General features: G+C 42.8%; 1 protein-coding gene and 1 long non-coding RNA gene across 6 annotated transcripts in view; one reads left to right on the forward strand and one right to left on the reverse strand.

The window, feature by feature from the left end:
• The window catches only part of NUP50 (nucleoporin 50), a 33938-nt gene extending 21111 nt beyond the window's left edge, over window positions 1-12827 (reverse strand). The window contains exons 1-3 of one of the 4 annotated variants that reach the window (XM_048824889.2): window positions 12220-12478; window positions 9993-10084; window positions 2694-2772 (exon numbers count right to left, since the gene is read on the reverse strand). In XM_048824889.2, the coding sequence (XP_048680846.1) occupies window positions 2694-2762 (69 nt within the window). In that variant the 5' untranslated portion in view covers window positions 2763-2772; window positions 9993-10084; window positions 12220-12478. Of the gene's footprint in view, window positions 1-2693; window positions 2773-8988; window positions 9040-9992; window positions 10085-12219; window positions 12479-12547 lie in introns of those variants that run through there. The other 3 variants (XM_048824907.2, XM_048824878.2, XM_048824898.2) reach the window with 3 other exon arrangements.
• Window positions 12495-21680, forward strand: part of LOC142069578 (uncharacterized) — a 48177-nt gene continuing 38991 nt past the window's right edge. For both annotated transcript variants that reach the window (XR_012665487.1, XR_012665489.1), the window contains exon 1: window positions 12495-12603. This is a non-coding gene — a long non-coding RNA (uncharacterized LOC142069578). The remainder of the gene's footprint in view (window positions 12604-21680) is intronic.

A 21680-nucleotide genomic window follows, 5' to 3' on the forward strand; every position in this document is an offset into this window, starting at 1 on the left:
ACAAATCCAGTTTGATTTCATTTTTATTATGGCAAATGAATTACTTCAGAAATTCAGCTCTTTGAGAACAAAGGTTACACAATATTGATGCTGGAGAAGTTAATCCCAAATCATTAGCAACTGCCTGCACTACTACTCTTGTGACCTTCATTTTGGCCTTGGCCTCTTAGATATAGATTGTGCGGGCCGTAAGTCATCACCAATTTTCTGCAAGCTGTTGCATTTATAAGGCAAAACCTGACCACCACCACCACAGAATAAATGGAGGACTTTAATACAACTTGTTTCAAAAATGTATTGGTAACTTTAGATTTCCCTCATTTTCTATTGGCCTAAGTTTTCACATTTTGAGTACTGCATAAGCTAGTATAACTTGTTTACAAATGATGCAAAAGTGCAGGTCTTAACATATTCCGACACTATAAATACTGATTCTTGTATCTAGGTGGAATGTGCTGTTTGACTGGTAGCTAACTGCTCCTACACTGTCAGTGAGGAACTAAGCAAAGTGTTCCAAGTTAAATAACAAGAAACATAATTCTGAAGTTGACCCATATAGAAGCTAAGTGTGATTCGAACAGAAGTTCTGTACTTGGCTTTATCTATGACTTCTATCTGTATCTCAAGCAGTCAAAGCAATGGTCCCTACCAAACTTGGTATTGTAAAAGCTCTTCTACTCCACATGCATCTTAAGAGCTCAAAACCCTTAAGCATTCTAACAAATTCACAAGTTTGGGTTCCCACTATAAATTTAACATCCTCTATTCTGTGCAAAAGGACTTGGGCTTCTGAGGAGGCTAGTTCCCTTCCTGTAATTCTAGCGACATAGCTAGAGGGGTGATCAGATTAAGGTCCCAGGATTTCTTAAAGTACACCTCTACCCAATATAACACTGTCCTCGGGAGACAAAAAAATTCTCACCGTGTTATAGGTGACCATGGGGGGGCAGGGGGGAGCCCCTGACCGCCTCTGAGATCCTCTGCCCCTTATCCAACCCCTTGGCCCCGGCCCAGCACCCTTAACATGCTCTCAGAGCAGCGTGTCGGAGGTTTACGACGTTGTATGCAAACCCGCATTATATCGGGTCGCGTTATATCGGGGTAGAGGTGTATTTTCTTCAGCCTACATGGCACACAAGACCAAAATTCAGCCTTTTTTTGGTGTGGTCTATCAACTCCAGGAGGCCTTGTTCCTTTTATCATGACTGAATATAGTCTTCTCCAAGACCAAAAGGAAAGTGAAATAGCTAGTGAACCCCATAACCTACATATATCAGTCCTATTTGAACAAGTGTAATGCAGGAACTAATCACTGTATAATACTATTAAAAAGTAGCCCCTGAAAAGGATTTAAATCAGGACATGTGAACTATTATTTTGTCTTCTGCCCTAAAGAAGCTAGAAAAAAGAAGAGTTTGTTACCCCAACATGAATTCCTTTTAAACTGTAAATTAATAAGCCATTTGAACTGTTCATTTTCTTTTTCAACAAGTTACAGCAAACAATTAACTTCATTGCTTGATACATCTTGGAGACTGTGATAGGAAATATACCCCATTCTGTCATTGAAAGGGTTAAATGTGGGTCTGCAAGACCAATTAACTGACCTGGCTGCACCTAGAGGCTGGGCCATCCCCAATTAAAGATAAATGCCAGGGCTGAGATGAGCTGGGTGGTTAGTACAAAGAGAGGAAGCTTGGGGTAGAAGGTGGCAGCTGCAGTCATTGGGGGGAGTCAACAAAAGTCCAGGGGGAGAATTGGCCTTGGGATCCTCTCAAGTAAAGCTGTGTGAGAGGAGAGAGACAGAGAATACTAGGGTGTGGAGCAGGCTCCAATGGTGAGGAATCCTGACAAAAGGGCAGGATCTGGAATTTCAGGGAGTGTACTCTTTGAGGTGTTCAGTGAAGAAACAGAGCAAGGGGAATACAAAAGAAACATGAAAGGTCAAGTCCATGGAGCGTGAATTTGGTTTAAGTTTATACTTCTGGTTGGGGATTTCCTGGAGGATTCCAGGGAAGAGCCCTAAGAGTCCTGGCCCTGACAGAAGTGTGAACTAAGTGAGAGACCAGCTGACAGGTTACAGTATAAGCAGGACAGCAGCAGCAAGGAATCAAAAGGAACAGATTTTGCCTGCTAGTTACAGGATCTGTGAACTGGAACCCAATGTAGTGGGAGGGCATGGGTTCCCCTAACAACTACTGTGGAAGGTGGTGTGAGGCCCCCCCGAGAAAGGCATAAACACAACTAAGAGCCCTGAGAGAAGGACATGAGGACCACGGGACCCACAGTTGGTAGCTGAAGACCCTTTTGTAAGAACACTGGACTGCTATTTGTTGTACTCATACCCCAGAAGAAGTGGGACTAAAATATGACATGGCTGGAGGGCGAAGCCACAAGAAGAGAGACCTTGGAAGGGCTGCAGCAGCTGTTGGCAGGGGGCATTAGACGAGGAAAGAGCTGCTCTGTGTGGCTGCAAACGGACACACCAGTGGTGAGTCAAACCTTCTACAGAGGGGCCTTTTATTACTCAATTTTTCCAACTTGAACTTTAATTTCTTGAGCTTTATCCACTTTTACAGAATTAGTGTACCTCTTTCACACATACTTGTTCTATACCTCAGGGAAAGACCTCACTGTTGGCTTTGTCACAGGCATTTTATTATCTTGCTAGGAAATGCAAAAAAATCCTTTACCTCCTCAGTTTCATCCTCCTGATCCCAATTTCTGTCAGTCAACTCCTTCTCTGCAATTCTCTTTGCCATTTTTCCACACCTGTGTAAGAGTTTCAGTAATCAGCAATTTGTATTAAGTGTCAAAGTGATTTTAAAAGGAACCAAAAGTTAGTTACAAATTGAAGATCAATAAAAACAATGGGAAATTTGAAGTTTTATCCAGTCATGTAAAATTGGAAATGCACACTGGTGCCTCAACTTTCAGCATGTCACATCACAGAAGATGAACAATAGTTACTATTTGACACTGTTTAATCAATATTACTATGACCATGCTGCTAAATCATGTTCTTATATATGAAAAAGCAGTTTCATTGCATCTAAAATACATACTGTAGAAGACCTGCAGAATTTTAGGCCAAATGTAAAAACTACTGACGAGTCAACAAACATGTTGCCCTTTTGAAACCAAATTACAGAAACATTATTTATGAAGTTGGGGAAACGTGCACTTTGGTTCAAACACCAAAATGTAGTATAGGGCAGCATGACACTTCGAGTGACTTCTGAAGCATACTGGGAGGGGGAAATTAGCTGTTCATATCTGTCACTCTAATGATCACTTTACTGGTCATCTCTGAAATATAAGAACCTTGTAATGTTTGCCAGGCATCGAAAAACTGAAAGCTTCTGCACTCCAATTTAGCACAAAATGTTCTGAAAACGTATAAATCAAGGCTATAAATTTAACTATTTTGCCCATGTCATAAATATAAAGGGAATGCTAACCACCTTTAAATCCCTCCTGGCCAGAGGAAAAACCCTTTCACCTGTAAAGGGTTAAGAAGCTAAAGCTGGCACCTGACCAACGAGGAGACAAGATACTTTCAAAGCTGGGGGTGGGGGGGACACAAAGGGTTCTCTCTGTCTGTGTGTTGTTTTTGCTGGGACCAGAGCAGGAATGCAGGTCAGAACTCCTGTAAAGAGTTAATAAGCAATCTAGTTAGGATGCGTTAGAGTCTGTTCTGTTTAAATGGCTGATAAAATAAGTTGTGCTGAATGGAATGTGTATTCCTGTTTTTGTGCCTTTTGTAACTTAAGGTTTAGCCTAGAGGGATTCTCTATGTTTTTTTAATCTGATTACCCTGTAAGGTATTTACCATCCTGATTTTACAGAGGTGATTCTTTTACTTTTTCTTCAATTAAAATTCTTCTTTTAAGAACCTGATTGCTTTTTCATTGTTCTTAAGATCCAAGGGTTTGGGTCTGTGTTCACCTATGCAAATTGGTGAGGATTTTTATCAAGCCTTCCCCAGGAAAGGGGGTATAGGGCTTGGGGGGATTTTGGGGGGAAAGACGTTTTCAAGTGGGCTCTTTCCCGGTTATATTTGTTAGACGTTTGGTGGTGGCAGCAATAGAGTCTAGGGACAAAAGGTAAAATAGTTTGTACCTTGGATAAGTTTTAACCTAAGCTGGTAAAAATAAGCGTAGGGGGTTTTTCATGCAGGTCCCCTCATCAGTACCCTAGAGTTCAGAGTGCGGAAGGAACCTTGACAGCCCATATTGTATCTTGACAAAAATGTTTATAGATTTAACCGCAAACTCAAAACAAAATTCTCTAGAAATATATACAAGAATTTTTTATACAGAAAAGAGGTTTGTTGCGTCTCCCCCCACTCCCACCAGTATTAGAGATAGGAGTCATTTTTACAATATCATACGACCCCAACAATGGAACCACAAGTGCAGAAGATACTTTTAATATATTAAAACCAATTATTTCTTTTTGTAAACAATCAAGTGCTTAAGTTACTAAGAAGCTTTAAAAAAAAAAAAAAGTAAAAAGCTCCAGCACCATTACAACACAGTTCAATGAACTCTGATTCTAAGAAAATAAGAATGGCCATACTGGGTCAGACCAAAGGTCCACCAAACCCAGTATCCTGTCCTCTGACAGTGGCCAATGGCAGGTGTCCCAAGGGAACGAAAAGACAGGTTATCATCAAGTGATCCATGCCCTGTCACCCAATCCCAGCTTCGGGCAAACAGAAGCTAGGGACACCATTCCTGCCCATCCTGGCTAATAGCCATTGATGGACCTATCTTCCACGAATCTATTTAGCTCCCTTTTGAACACGGTTATTGTATTGGCCTTCACAACACCTTCTGGCAAGGAGTTCCAGAGGTTGACTATGCTTTGCGTGAAAAAATACTGTGTGTCTGTTTTAAACCTGCTACCTATTATTTTCATTTGGTGGCCCCTTGTTCTTGTATTATGAGAAGGAGTAAATAGCACTTCCTTATTTACAGTCTCTATACCACTTGTGATTTTATAGACCTCTATCATATCCCCCCTTAGTCGCCTCTTTTCCAAACTGCAAAGTCCCAGTCTTATTAGTCTCTCCTCATACAGAAGCCATTCTATACCCCTCATCATTTTTGTTGCCCTTTTCTGAACCTTTTCCGATTCCAATATATCTTTTTTGAGATGGGCCGACCTCATCCGCACGCAGTATTCAAGATGTGGGCATACCATGGATTTATATAGAGGCAATATGATATTTTCTGTCTTATTATCTGTCCCTTTCCTGATGATTCCCAATACTCTGTTTGCTTTTTTGACTGTCGCTGCACATTAAGTGGATGATTTCAGAGAACTATCCACAATGACTCCAAGATCTCTTTCTTGAGTGGTAACAGCTAATTTAGACCCCATCACTGTATATGTATAGTTAGGATTATGATTTCCAAAGTGCATTACTTGAAATTTAATGTTGATAAATGCAATCTGCCATTTTGTTACCCAGTTTTGTGAGATCCTTTTGTAGCTCTTCGCAGTCTGCCTGGGACTTTTGTATCATCTGCAAATTTTGCCACCTCGCTGTTTGCCCCTTTTTCCAGATTGTTTATGAATACGTTAAATAGAGCTGGGTCCAGAACAGATCCCTGGGGGACACCACTATTTATCTCTCTCCATTCTGAAGACTGGCCATTTTTTCCTATCTTTTAACCAATTACCAATCCATGAGAGAACATTCCCTCTTATCCCATGACTGCTTATTTTGCTTAAGAGCCTTTGGCGAGGGACCTTGTCAAAAGCTTTCTGAAAAATCTAAATACACTATATCCACTGGATTTCCTTTGTCTGCATACTTGTTGACCCCCTCAAAGAATTCTAGTAGACTGGCGAGGCATGATTTCCCTTTACAAAAAACATGTTGACTATTTCCCAACAAATTACATTCATCTATGTGTTTGACAATTTTGTTTTTTACGATAGTTTCAACCAATTTGTCCAGTACTGAAGTGAAGCTTACTGGCCTGTAGTTGCCAGCGTCACCTCTGGAGCCCTTTTTAAAAATTGTTGTCACATTAGCTATTCTCCAGTCACCTGGTACAGAAGCTGATTTAAATGACAGGTTACAGATGACAGTTAGTAGTCCTGCAATTTCAAATTTGAGTTCCTTCAGAACTCTTGGGTGAATACCATCAGGTCCTGGTGACTTATTGTCGTTTAGTTTATCAATTTGTTCCAAAACCTCCTCTAATGACACCTCAATTTGGGACAGTTTCTCAGATCTGTCACCCAAAAAGAATAGCTCAGGTTTTGGAATCTCGCTCACATCCTCAACAGTGAAGATCGATGCAAAGAATTCATTTAGTTTCTCCGCAATGGTCTTATCGTCTTTTACTGCTCCTTTAGCAGCTTGATCATCCAGTGGCCCCACTGGTTGTTTAGCAGGATTTCGGCTTCTGATGTATTTAAAAAAAAAATTATGTTTGGAGTCTTTGGCAACTGTTCTTCAAATTCTTTTTTGGTCTTTCTAATTATATTTTTACACTTCATTTGCAAGAGCTTATGCTCTTTTCTATTTTCCTCATTAGAATTTATCTTCCACTTTTTAAAGGATGCCTTTTTGCCTCTCACTGCTTCTTTTACTTTGTTGTTTAACCACGGTGACTCTTTCTTTTTTGGTTCTCTGACTTTTTTTGTTTTTAATTGGGGTATACATTTAAGTTGAGCCTCTATTATGGTGTCTTTAAAAAGTTTCCATGCAGCTTGCAGGGATTTTACTTTTGGTACGGTACCTTTTAATTTCTGTTTCACTAACCTCCTCATTTTTGTGTAGTTCCCCTTTCTGAAATTAAATGCTACAGTGTTGGGCCACTGTGGATTTTTCCCTGCCACAGGGATGTTAAATTTAATTATATTATGGTCACTATTACCAAGCAGTCCAGCTATATTCACCTCTTGGACCTGATCCTGTGCTCCACTTAAGACTAAATCAAGAATTGCCTCTCCTCTTGTGTGTTCCAGGACTAGCTGCTTCAAGAAGCAGTCATTTAAGGTGTCAAGAAACTTTATCTCAGCATTCCTTCCTGAGGTGATATGTACCCAGTCAATATGGGAATAGTTGAAATTCCCCATTATTATTGAGTTTTTTATTTTAATAGCCTCTCTAATCTCTCTGAGTATTTCAAAGTCACTAACACCATTCTGGTCAGTAATACAGCCCTACTGCTATATTCTTATTTTTCAAGCATGAAATTACTATCCATAGAGATTGTACTGTACAATTTAGTTCGTTTAAGATTTTTACTTCATTTGATTCTACACTTTCTTTCACATATAATGCCACTCCCCCACCAGCACAACCTGTTCTGTCCTTCCAATATCTTTTATACCCTGGTATCACTGTGTCCCATTGATTATCCTCATTCCACCAGGTTTCTGTGATGCCTATTATATCAATATCCTCATTTAATACCCATCTTCTTATTTAGACTTCTAGCATTGGTATATAAGCATTTTAAAAACTTGTCATTTTTTGGCTGTCCCCTATTGCATGATGTAATTGAACAGGACTTTTTGTCCAATTTGACTGTTTCTCATCAGATCCTCCCTGTATTTTATCATTTTCAATCCTCTCCTCCTTATTAGGGCATAGGGGAGGATCTATAAATGGAGATTCCCTAAGGGATGTCCGAACCACATACTCCTCCAGACCTGTTGGCTTTCCCCCAGCCTTTAGTTTAAAAACTGTTCTACGATCTTTTTAATTTTAAGCGCCAGCAATCTGGTTCCGTTTTGGTTTAGATGGAGCCCATCCTTCCTGTATAGGCTTCCCCAGTTCTTAATAAATGTAAACCCTTTCTCCCTATGCCATCGTCTCATCCACGCACTGAGACCCTGTAGTTTTGCCTGTCTAACTGGCCCTGCGTGTAGAACTGGAAGCTTTTCAGAGAATGCTACCATGGAGGTCCTGGACTTCAATCTCTTACCTAGCAGCCTAAATTTGGCCTCCAGGACCTCTCTCTTATCCTTCCCCACGTTGCTGGTACCTACATGTACCACGACCACCGGCTCCTCCCCAGCACTACACATAAGCCTACCTAGATGTCTCAAGAGATCCACAACCTTCGCACCAGAAGGGAAGTCACCATGCGATTCTCCAGATCATCGCAAACCCAGCTATGTTTCTAATGATCAAATCGCCAATTTCTAACACCTGTCTCTCTTCCTAATAACTGGAGTTCCCTCCCTCAGAGAAATATCCTCAGCACGAGAGGATACCACATCATCATCTGGGAGGATCTATGGGATCGTTTCCCTCTGCTCCAGTTGGATGTTCTCCTTCCCTGAGGCTTTCAACCTCCTCTACAGCACAGAGGCTGTCAGACTGGGGATAGGACCGTCCTACTGTGTCATCTATGTATCTCTTCTTCAGTTTGAATCTATTAAATTTTATTTGGAGAGTTAATTTTGAGATTTAAACCAGTCTTTAGAACAGCTTCTAAAAGGAATTAATTTAGTTAGTGCTGAAACTGATTGGTTAAATTATCTGAGATCTTGTTTAGTTAAAACTAAACTAAAACTAATTTTATGTAGAATCGGAAGGCTCAGATTCAACAAATCAAAGTTTGATATGTTGCCTGTAAGAACTTACACATTTAATGCAGTTTTTTTGGAGCAAAGCTTTAGAGTATCCCTTAACTCAACATCTTGGCTGAGAACTGTTGCAAGAGGATTAATATCTCAGCATTCTATTAATCTTAAATTTCATTTCAATACCTCAAAATGACTCAACCTCATAGTAAACTGATCACTTTCTACAATTAAATATAATAAATTAATTTTTTTGTTTACTTTCTATAAGACAATGATTGTCAGAAAAGGTTAAGTTTTTCATACTGAAAAGGAACAGGATGTTATTCTGTAGAGTGTGTCAACTTTTCACCCTGTAAAAAGAAACGAGGCTAAGTGCTAAAGAAATGAATGCACTACTGCAATTCACCAACATCAAAACGACCTTACTTTTGATAAGGTGATACTGGGGCTTGACCTCTTCAACAGCAGGTATATATTTTAGTGCTTCCCGCACAAAACACTGAGTAGCGGTGGGTTTTAAAAAATAAAAATAAAAACAATTAGTTCAGTATTTCTCACTAATCCCTAAAGCAGAAAATAAAATGAGATGCTTTCTGATGTCTTAAAACAATTATACCATATTCCTATCCTACCATATCAGATCCAGAGTCTATGCTATAGGCTGGTCTACACTACAGAGTTAGGTCAACACCAAAGCAGTTTACGTCATCCTAACTATGTAAGTGTCTACTCTAAAATTTCACTCCCACCGACATAATTGCTGCTATGCTGATCTAATAACTCCACCTCCACTAGAGATGTAGAGTCAGTGTCGACATCGTTAAGTCGAGGCAGTGTAAGTGTAGACCCTGTGTTGCTTACATCAGCCATTACTGGCTTTCAGAAGCCATCCCACAATGCCCCACACTGACAATACAGTTGGTATAAGCGCTCCTGGTGAGGACACTTCTGGTGAGTGTAGGGTGGATACACAAAAGCTATTTAATTACTGTGTCAGCTGTATACAGACATAACTTAGGTCGACATAATTTTGTAGCATAGACACGCCCTACATAATGACCTACACGGTTTAATCAGTCAATACATGTTTACAGTCTGTGAACCATGCAACAGTACTTCTGTATGAATTACTCTACAGATACAAATAATCCTGTTCTGTCAGAGTCATGTTAATTGTTTCTCCGGGATCTGTTTCGCAAAAAATAACTAAAATTAAGTAACAGGATGAGTAAATTAAGTAACAGAAAATATTTGGTACAAGAGTAGAGGAGATTCATTTTGAGGCATGATAGGTGACTACAATGCATATCCTACCCCTACTTGTAAGTATAAATACAAAAAGTAATACAGAGCCTGAGTCCTATGGCTTGAAGCCCCAAAACTGGGCTGTATAGTGAGTCGCCACATTACTCAGGGACCATGGTACTTACTGACTAATGATTCTGAAGAGCCCAAAGGCTGGGGGAAGGAGGGGAAGGGGAAGAGAGAATCCAATGACCCTTCAGATGCAAGAGACAGGTTGCTGTAGCAGGGAAAAAAAAATAAAATAAAAAGCAAGCTGCTGTCTGAATCAGAGGTTGAGAGTGATAAACTTAGGTCTGAAACACCCTGTATGTCACCCACAAAAGAAATTATTTGTGTTTTAGGAAACTGCAATGCGTTTACCATGTGCCCACAAAACTAAAATTTCTCCCCTGGAATCCAGGGGAGAAACCTCTATAGTGAGAGCACATTGGAGCCTGTAAGCTGGTAAAAGTGAATAAGGGGACAGTTTGGCATGAAAGCCCCTCCATCTACAAGAAAGAGGAAAAAGCCAACTGGTCTGGACCCCAAGCTCCTCCAATTGCCCACTTGTTCACACAGCTCCTCCATTTCAGTAAAGGAGCCATGAAAGGGCAGGGGGAAAAAAAAAGGATACCCTATTAAAGCAGAGTTTGTCTGTATCCATTTGTTGTCTCCTGTCTTATACTTAGGCATTGTTTCAGTTGTGTCACTGCAGCGCTTCAGTGGGGACACTACCTATTCCAACAGGAGGGGTTCTCCTGTCAGCGTAGGTAATCCACCTCCTAAAGAGACAGTAGCTTGATTGGCAGGGCAGAAGAATTCTTCCATCGACCGAGTGCTGTCTATTCAGGTTGGCTTAACTATATTCCCCCCCCACACACACACACACCCACCACTGACCAATGTAGTTAAACCGACCTAATTTTCTTTTTCTAGCATTGACCAGGCCTTAGATTGTGAACTCTTTAGGTAAGTGACACTTTCCCCCTGCCCCATGTCTATTCATTAAGTAACCCAGTGGGATTCTGGTCCATAACTAGGATTGCTAGGCACTAGATAATACTAATTAACAAAATTATCAAAATCTTAAACAGGTTGTTTCTCAAATTAGAAAACATGAGACCACCTCTACCCTAAATCCTGTATATATACAGTGGCTAAACATGCAGCTCTTGGCACAAACTCTAGTGGGAGTGAGGCAGAGCAGTAAGAGGCACAGGAGAAAAAAAAATTGGTTTTACTTTTAAAACCCAATCTAGGTGTGTGTATTACTTACTTATTAAATTTAAGTATACAAACCTATTCATGTAAAATTAAGGAGACAAATTTAGAATTACATCACAAAACGTAAAGGTTAAGGTTATCTCTGCAATGTTAGCATTAGCATTTCACATACTACAATATAGCATAAGCCGACTCTTAAACTAGAAAATTAAATGCAAAAAAATGATAGACCAGTATTAGTGCTGCAGTTTAAATTAGTTTATTAAGAGTCTGTTTCATGATACGTATTTAATGTAACGTCCCCAGGAAGTAAAATTCATGCAAGTTAATGTTGTTAGAACCAATCTTCTTTTGGACACTGAATCTTTGTTTAATATGTTGCACTTATCTGACGCCCAGAGGCCTGTGACCAACCATGTGTAAGCTCAAGACTTAAAGTGGAGGGTGTTTTTTTAATAGTTAAGAGCCAAATATTTCCAAAATGAAAAACTAAATAGATCAGTCTCACACTTTATCCCAACTAAGCCACTAGGATGCAGCACTGCCAACCCCAAATGGTCAAAAACCATGAGCTAGGCCTCAAAGAAATCACGAGCTTGACTTAAAAAATCATGAGCTTTAAAAAAAACAAACAAAAACAAACAATAGGGCTTTTGTATTTGCCTTCCTGTTTCTCAGCACGTCTAGGGTGTGCTTTTTAAAGATGTTTCTTCACAACCAGGAGGGCTAGAAAGATAGCAGCAGGTCACGTCCCTGCAGGAGGAGCCGTCCCGGTGGCACGGTGAGATTCCTCACACAAACCGCAGTGGGAGTCGCCACCCTGAGACTGGGGCGTTTTAGGCCCGACGGGGAGGGGGCGGGGGGACGCTGCTCAGCTAACCCCGTCCCCGCGTGCGATCCCTGCCGCCCACCCCCAACAACCTCCGGGCGCTCCCCGCGTGGGGGAACCAGCCTCAGCCCCTCCCTCGGGCACGGGCCCGCGCAGCGCTCCCCGCGAAGGCGGCGCTGACAACGACAGGGATTAGATACCGGGGGGGAGGGGGCGCCACGGGATGAGGCGCTCCCTCTGCGCCGCCCAACGAGCGGCACCGGGCCCGGGGAGACGGGAGAGCCGCGCAGGGCGGGGGCGCGGGGCCGGTAGGTAGGTACCTGTCTCGCCGCTTCCCGTTCCGCTCCAGTCAGGCAGGGCCGGCGGCGGGGAGCGGACGGCGGCGCCTCCCGCAGCGCTGCGGGGCCGAGGCTCTGGCTGCCGGGGGAGGAGGCGGAGTCTGGGTCACAGGGCGCCTGGGCCACGAGCTCGCACGCGCCACCCCCCGACACAGGAAGTCCCCTCTGCGGTCCAGTCAGGGCCTTGCCCCGACTCTGCTTCTCAGGGCCGCGGCCATTTTCTTGTTGTACCTCTACAGAATTAAACCATTCATACGGGACACCGTCGGTAACGGCAGCGACCCTGACTCCCGTGCGCATGCGCACTCACCTCGCCGGAGCCCGACTGGCGGGCAATGCACAGGCCGGAGAAGCGGCGCAAACGCGGTAAAGAAGGGGGCGGAGATTCTGGAGAGTGACTCGCGCCCGGCGGTTGGAATGCCGGTCGCGTGCCTCCGACAGCCAATACTCTGGGCTTCTCTTGACTCGTCCCACTAACGGCCTGCGCCGGTCGGGGGCTGGAGCGGGTGGGGTTGCTCTCGCGCCTGTCGTTCGAATTCTGGTCACGTGTCCCAAGCCGTGTTTCTACATAGCGGGCGCCTCCGACTCTTCCGACCTTTCGTCTTGGCCTTGGCGGCTGAGGGAGGCGGGGGGCGGGGGGTGTGTGTCGGCTCCCTAATAGTACTGATAATAAGGGGTAGGAAAAGAGCTCTGTGCGGTCCCAGTGCTGGTCTCTCTCCAACAAAAGTCGGTCCAATAAACGATTTTACTTCACCCACCTTGGCTCACTCCTGTCCCGTGACAGGCAGAGCTATGCCCGACCCTGGAAGCGCCAAGGGAAGGTTGTTCCGAGGGTTGCCTCTGTGGGTGGCCCCTGGCTGAGTTCAGTCACCAGGGTGGGTGATTGTGGGAATGGGATGTCCGCTACAGGTGTCCGGGTGCGCCATGCACACCCTGCTAATGGCAGCCACATCAGCCCTGCCGCCCATAGCCACACGTGACTCACTGCTCCACCACCTCAATCCAGGTTAGACCAAGGCAAGGAGCATTTGTGTACAGAGCTCTTTCCCTGACTGACCTGTTCAACCCTGGCCCATTTACTGCACTGCCTAGGGCTCTCCATTTTCTGAGTCAAATATTACACTGAGCGTGTGCCAGATATGGAGCCAGAGTAACTCCTGAGGAGTTAATCCAGGTCTGACGCTGTAGTATAGATAGGCTTGGGGGTGGGGAAGGGTTATATTTTTATCAGTAAAATGTTGGTAAACATCAATTTCGCTGTATGCACACAAACTGAAAAAAATATTCCAGTGAGAATAATCAAAATTTACAGCTGGACAAAGTCAGAAAAATGCTGCTTGAGTTTGAGAACTTATTAAGAGTTTGATTTTAAGGACATGTATGCCGTGTATTTTGACATGTGACAGTGTGTGTTTTAATGGTGGTAAAGTTTTAGCTTTTTGAATCTCAACATCTGCTGTCATTAAACCAGTACCTGATTCCCCCAAAACACAGCAACTGAAAATTTAAATTGATAAAAATAAAAAAAGCTTAAAAATAAACTGATATCTAGCGAAATTAGTAAGAAATAAGAAGAGAATTCTGCCAAGCCTAAGTATAGAGAATAATTTTGTCATGTGTAGCCATGGGTTGAAAAAGAGCAACCATAGAGATTTTACACCTCTTACTTTGAATGTAAATTACCCAATTTACCATCTTGTAGTATTAATGAAGGACTACGAATAAAAATTACCTGAATCACCATAAAGCTCTGGTTCTCAAACTATAGTCTGTGGATTAAGAGTTCTTTCATGGAGTACTTTCTGGTGACTCACCAAGAGGAACAACTCCATTTAAATACTGGGGACTGGGGTGCTAGGTTGGGAAGTTGGTCCATAAAAGAGTCTCTGTCTTCCAAAGTTAAGTTGATACACAAGCCAAAAGCTAAAACTGAAGACCAAGTGGCAATAAATAATTATATGTAGGACCCTAAACTACCTGAAGAGGAAGTTCAAGCCCCAAATATCTGCTAACTGGTTCTTACATGCAGTGATTACCAAGTGAAACAATTCATTCTCCCACTTGTTTATATGTTTTCTCTGTGGTTTGTTAATCCTTGCTAAAAATATTGGTGTAAACTATTTACCTCAGGGTATGTCTACACTACAGTACCACAGCTACGGTGCTACAGCTGTGCCACTGTAGTACGATAGTAGAGAAACTTCTTACATTGCTGGAAGGGGTTTTTCCATGCTGGAGTTAATCCACCTCTCCACGGAGCGTAAATTAGGTCCATGGAAGAATTTCAGCATCTACAGTGGGAGTCAGGTTGACCTAACTGTGTCACACAGGGCACAATCTTTTTCACTGCCCTGAGCGATTGTAACTAGGTTGATTTAATTTTTAGGCATACACCAGACCTCAGTCAATAGTTTAACCTCTGACCCTACACCCACCCTCCAAGAAATTTGACAAATAAGCCCTTTATAATGTGATACCTTATGTGACTTTTCAGCCTGGAAAAGAGATGACTAAGAGGGGATATGATAGAGGGCTATAAAATCATGACTGGTGTGGAGAAAGTAAATAAGGAAGTGTTATTTACTCCTTTTCATAACACAAGAACTAGGGGTCACCAAATGAAATTAATAGGCAGCAACTTTAAAACAAGCAAAAGGAAGTATTTTTTCACACAATGCATAATCAACCTGTGGAACTCTTTGCCAGAGGATGTTATGAAGGCCAAGACTATAACAGCGTTCAAAAAAGAACTAGATAAATTCATGGAGGATAGGTCCATCGATGGCTATTAGCCAGGATGAACAGGGATGGTGTCCCTAGCCTCTGTTTGCCAGAAGCTGGGAATGGGTGACGGGGTGGATTGCTTGATGATTACCTGTTCTGTTCATTCCCTCTGAAGCACCTGGCATTGGCCACTGTCAGAAGACAGGATACTGGGCTAGATGGACCTTTGGTTTGAGCCAGTATGGCCATTCTTATGTTCTTATCTTGAAATTTCTTCTGAAGCATCTGCTACTGGTCACTCAAAAATAGGACTGTCAGAGCTGGTTGAGCTGGATACTCACAAGGCCGCTGTGTTTGTATTCCAACATTGGATCTGTGTGCTCCTAAGCTTCCCTTAGGTCTGGGTAGAGTCACAGCTCTATCTCTTTGGCCTCTAGGCTCACTCCCTGAGCATGGGCTCTCTGTCTGGTAACCCTTCTCAGAAGTGGGACTCCACAATTCAACTACCCTAGACTCGAAAACCAGTGCTGTATACCCTACCAGGACTCCCCACTTGCTTTAGCATGCCCTTTCTCAGAATTCCACCCTTTGAGAACTCTGGTTTAAAGTTGTCCCCTTCAGGAAGGGATACATGATTGTTGATGCAAATAGACACAGGCTTTGCAGAAGTATTTCTAAAGCAATTGTTCTCTAGATAGCACAAGAGATCTACAGATCTAGGAAAAAAACAATAAACACCTGTATGCTACTCCCTGCCACAGTTTCCTCACCAGTGCTGGGTATTCTTTTGGGTTTGGATCAGCGTCCTTTCAGGATTCTCTCATTTGTGAGAACAAGAGGTCATACAATTAAATTAATGGTACAAATATAGAACAAATATAAATAAATATCTCTTCATATAAAGCATAGTTGGCCAGACTTGGAAGAGAGAGAGAGAGAGAGAGAGTCAAATGATGTATGTAACTGGATTTTAAGAAGCGCTAGATAATTTTATAAGCAATAACATTTGAACTACTTTAAATGACTGCTTCTTGGAGCAGCTGGTACAGGAACCCACAGGGGGAGAGGCATGGATTGTGTCATCCCTACCCTGTAACTTGGGGTGCCTTTCAATGCCTTGCTGTTACAGACTCCAATTTGGACTGTTCGCAACCAGACACCAGTATGCGGGTCACTCCCAGATGTGTTTGTGTAACTGCAGCCGGCCAGTCATATCCTAACTGTCACCAGCCTGAGTTATACTGTAGGGTGGCCCCAACACACTCCTAGTCCAGGACTTTCCACAAGAAATGGGGTTTTTTTGTGCTGTCCAGCCCTTTCCTAGACATTCAAAATATATTAAATCCATTATTTCTTTAAGGGAATAATATACACTAGTCCAGTGGTTCTCAAACATTTTTTTTCGTGGACCACTTGAAAATTGCTGAAGGTCTCAGCGGACCACATAATGATCTTTCCAAATGTTGTTTGTGCCGTTAGCTAACTATTGTAAAGCGCTTTAGATAAAAGTGCTATATAAATAAAACCTTAATAATAATTAATGTATTTTTGTTCTACAAATGAAAGCACACAACTCATATTTTAATATCCGTAGTCTTACCTTTCTAATGTGATGGATGTGCCTGTTTTTGTGAGCAAAGTTCAGGGAAGTTGTGTGTAATGTGTTTGGCAGCTTTAGCCTTAGGTCAGGTTCAGCATTCATCCTGCTTCTGTATTTGGACTTGAGGGCAGTAAGTGATGAAAATCCTGTCTCACACAGGTACATAGTAGGAAATGGCATCAGAAAACGCACTGCTTTGTCTGCAAGTTCTGGGTACTCTCCAGTTCTTTGAATCCAAACCTCAATTAGGGAATGTCTTTTAAATTCTGACCGTAATGTTTTGTCACAAGAAAGCTCCAATAAGGACTCTTGTGCCTTATTGGACAAACCAGAGGGCAGCTCACTGATTTCAATTCCGAAAGGATTACGTGCCCAGTTGTTTGGTTCAGCTTCTACTGGGAAGTAATTTTCAAACTGTTGCTTAAGAGCAACAAGATGTTCTTCGATGTCGGTTTTTTGTTTTTTTTTTGGTCAAGAACCAGTTCATTTTCAGACAGAAAACCTTCTAATGTTGGGAATGAGTGGAAATCATCCTTTTTTACGTGACTAGCAAACAAGTCGAGTTTCTTGATCATTGTATTGATTTTATCTTGCACATCCAATATAGTCACTGAAACTCCTTGCAGCCCAGCATTCAACTCATTTAGGCGTGTGAGTATATTGGAGAGGTAAGCCAATCACGAGAGCCAGGATGAAATCTTCAAAACAGCTTGTGAATTGGAATGAGTGGTCTGTTAGAAATAGCTGTATTTCTGAACATAGCTCAAACAAACGAGTAAGTACTTTGCCTCTTGACAACCACCATACTTCTGTATGAAGAAGAAGTTGTACATGAGCACTACCCATTTCATTGCACAGTACACTAAAAATTCGAGAATTCATAGGTCTTGCTTTTATGAAATTAACAGTTTTCACAGCAGGGTCCAAAACACCCTTCATTTCCACTGGCATTTTCTTGGCAGCTAGTGCCTCTTGATGAATGCTACAGTGCACCCATGTGGCATTATGTGCCACTTTGCGGATATAAGCCATTACCCCACTGTGTCTTCCCACCATTGCTCGTGCACCATCAGTACATACTCCAACACAATGTTGCCAATCAATACCATGTTCCTTCACAAACTCATCTAGTAACTGGAAAAGTTGTTCGGCAGTTGTTCTTGGCACTGAACGACAAAACAAAATATCTTCCAGTACTTTCCCTTCCCACTCATACCTGATGTATGCAAGAAGATTTGCAACAGCAGCGATATCAGTCATCTCATCCAATTGCAATGCAAAATACCTACTGTTGTTCACACATTTCATGAGAATGTCTTTAACATTAGCTGCCATATCTTGAATTCTCCATGACAGTGTCATTTGAATCTAACTGCTTTGCCATCTTCTTTCCACATATTATAAATACAAGTTCTTTAGCTGCAGGCAGAATAATTTCTTCCCCAATAGTGTGAGGCTTCCCCACTTTGGCGATTCGAAGGCTTTTACGAAATGAAGCTTCCAGGGCCTTTACATTTACTGTTGCGTGAGCAAACATTGTTACTTTCCCTTGTTTCAACTCATGCAGTTTGTGCTGAAAAAATTCAGAGGTTTATCTTTGAAAGCAGCATGATTTGTCTCCAAATGACACTGGAGATTTGCAGGCTTCAAGCTTTTGTTAGCCAGCGCTGCGTAGCATAACACACATTGCGGCCTTGGTTCATCTTGTTCACCAGTCCATGTGAAGCCTACGTTAATATAGCTTGAGTGGTATTGTCTTGCCAGTTTTCGGCATTTCAGTGTATTTTCATTACCGGTACTCGTGCTGGTTCCTGGTAAACATGGGTCTGCACTCAAAATTTCCTTTGCACATGTATGTTGGCTTGCTGTACTCTCATGTTCGATTTTGAACTTTTCAGTGATCTCACTGTCACTGGTTTGATTGTTTGTTGTTGTTTTCTTTTTTAAATATCCTGTTTTCAACCACAAATCCATGTCTGGGGGTTGACTACTATCCTACTTACTGGACTGACAACTGTTACATTTTTTGAAAAAGCACTAGATTCTGGTATAGTCAGTACTTTTTGTGGTAAGATAAGGCCCTGAAACGTAAGCCCTTGTATCAGAGGCCTGGTATGAGGCCTGAGACTTGAACTAAAGTAATGGTCAAGACTTTGCTGACATAAAGCAAAGTTATGCTATGAGCCAGGCAGGCCCTACTCACATAAGTTGGCAAGAAGAGGGCTGATAATTGCACGTATACACAAACCTAAAGAGTATCAAGTACTGATAGGATAAATATGTGCCAGGCTGGCACCAGAACAGTCCGGTACGAACACAACGAGGAACAGGCTGACTCATCCTAAAAAACAGGGTCAAAAGGATAATATGATGGATAGACTTGTTTGTTCGAACCAACATGTACCAGAAGAGAGGCAGCACCCCAACACGCAGAGGTGTTGTACCTCGATGTGTCAGGAGCAATGTGTAACTTGTTTGTACCTGTGTATAAGAATATATCCCTGAGTGGATGTCTTTGTCCAGCCGAGGGGGCAGTGGAGAGTCCTGCCACTGACTGAGCCGGTCCATTGTCAGAGAGCACATATGTACTAGCAGAACCGTAGACATCTGATCCTGGGAGCTAGAGACTATGTTTCGTTTGGCAATAAACCTGGCCGGTTTCGTTTGGCAATAAACCTTCTTACCTTATCGGAGTCTGTGGTTATTGGGGGTTCTCTTGGGGTCTGCTGTGTCAGCTATTTGCGCAGAGCCGGGGCAACACACAGAGGGAACACACGCATGCATCCAACTGTTATTAACATTGAACAGAGCAGAGCACCACACCAGTGATGTCTGACGACACTTTCCATGTTACAATGATGCCCAATAAATACAATAGGTAGGTTAGCTAAATTGCATCCAATGCAAACCATGCATACACAGCTGAAAAATGAAACCAATTAAAACTATGTATGTAGTGTAGTAGAGTACCAATTTAAAGAAACACACATTTCACTTCTAGATTAAATATGAATAAAAATAAAATAACACCAAAGACCCAATTAAATAACCTATCCTACCATAGACAACTAAATCTCACCATTGGGCTGGGAAGGGGGTGTTTGTCTCTCCCCTACCGCAGCAGTCACCAGGCTGGGAAGAGGTGTGTGTTTCTCCTCCGCTGTAGCTGGAACTGGGAAGGAAGGGGGTGTCTCTCCCCCGCCATAGCTGGGATTGGGAAGAGGGGGGTATTTCTCCCCCGCTGTGGCAGCCACTGGGCTGGGAAGGACAGGGGATGTCTCTCCCTCATCATAGCTGGGACTGGGAAGGAGGGGGGTGTCTCTCCACCTCCATAGCTGGGAAGGGGGGGTGTCTCTCCCCTGCCGTGACAGCCACTGGGCTGCGAAGGAGGGGGGATGTCTCTCCTTCGCCATAGCTGGGACTGGGAAGGAGGGGGGGTCTCCCCCCCACTGCAGCAGCCACTGGGCTGGGAAGGATGGGGGTGGTGTCTCTCCCCCGCTGGGGCTGGGAAGAAGGGCCGTCTCTCCCCAGCAGCCGCAGCCCCCACAGCCCTGCAGATCCTAAATTCCCCCCACTCCCTCTTCTCACCCTACTGCCCCCCCTTCCTATTTCCCCCACCTCACGCCCCCTACCCCCGTTCATGTGCATGCGCAGCTCCACTTACAGGGAACTATCTGCGGACCACCTGCATGGAGCTCACGGACCACTGGTGGCCCGTAGACCACAGTTTGAGAACTTCTGCACTAGCCTGTTATCTTCAATAGAGTTACCGAGACCGTTCAACTTAAACACACTGGATTAGATAAAACAAGTTAATTAACTACAAAGAGATTGTAAGTGAGTACAACTAAGGCATAAAAGTCAGAAATGGTTACAAGAAAAATAAAGAGAAAATGCTTTCATGTGCCTAACTTAACAAATGGTATTAGATTCAAGCAAAATGTCTCACCAAATAATACCAGCAAGATTACTGACCAAACTCTTCAGGTCAGTGCCACCATCACCCTGAGTCCTACAGCTATTTCCTTTGTCTTCTCAGGTGCAGAGAGTGCAATGGGCAGAGAGAGACTAGTCCTGAGGGAATTCTGCACCAAAACATTAAAAATTCTGCACGATATTTTAAAATTCTACAAAAATCTGCGTATTTTATTTGTCAAAATAACACAATATAATCACTCTGGTTTCAATTATTTTGGTAATTTATTTAAAATACAATAGTAATATAGCTAGGTTTGACCCTTTATTTCTAGTTATTAGTCAACAAATACAGCAACTCTGGCATTGTAAAGGAGCCTTAAAACTTTTACACCTGTTTTATACTACTGGGGGAATTCACAAAGATGATGGGAACAATTCACTAAGAAGGTAGGCTGCTACATTCTGCTCTGCCTGAGGGGACAGAGACTTCCCCATGCCTACCTCCTCAGAAATACGCTGAAGCCCTTTCCCTCCACGCTGAGCATACTGTAATAGCGAGTGAGAGGGAAAGAGTGTCTTTCTCTCTCAGACGCACGACTGCCCTGCCCCCTCACAGTGGTGATTTATATCTCTAGCGGCTGCTCCGGGCACCCGAACCAACCTGCTTGCTCTGCCAGGGAGGGGCATATGACTGCTCTTGCAGCTTCCCTTTGCTTCCCCTTCTGAAGTCATTCATCTGCAGGGAAGCAAAGAAATCTGCGGGGGACATGAATTCTGCGCACGTGCAGTAATGCAGAATTCCCCTGGAGTAAGAGAGAGAGGGGTCCTTTGGCGTGGTTGCCCTTCCTTTTTATAGTTTCAGTCCCCCTCTTGAAAAACATTTCTTGCTGAGAACCAGGAGACAGAGTCTATGTGGAAGGAAATTCCCTACTGTTTTTTTCACCTGTTTGAACTTCCTTTGTTTTCCCTTCCTGCTTGATGACTCTGTGTACTGCTTAAATGCAAATTAAGGCAAGCACACATTCCTTTGTTTAGGACAGACCTATCTGTAGACTTCTGCCTGGGCAGGGCTTTGAGGCTCAAAACATTTGTTAACATTATACAGGGGAATCATATAACTTCACATACAAATGTTGCCACACATATTTTATCAGGACAATACTGCCCAACAAATTGAGTTTTCAGATGATACCTTACATGG

This window comes from Caretta caretta, chromosome 1 (genome assembly GCF_965140235.1).
Source record: "Caretta caretta isolate rCarCar2 chromosome 1, rCarCar1.hap1, whole genome shotgun sequence".
Lineage (NCBI taxonomy): Eukaryota > Metazoa > Chordata > Testudines > Cheloniidae > Caretta > Caretta caretta.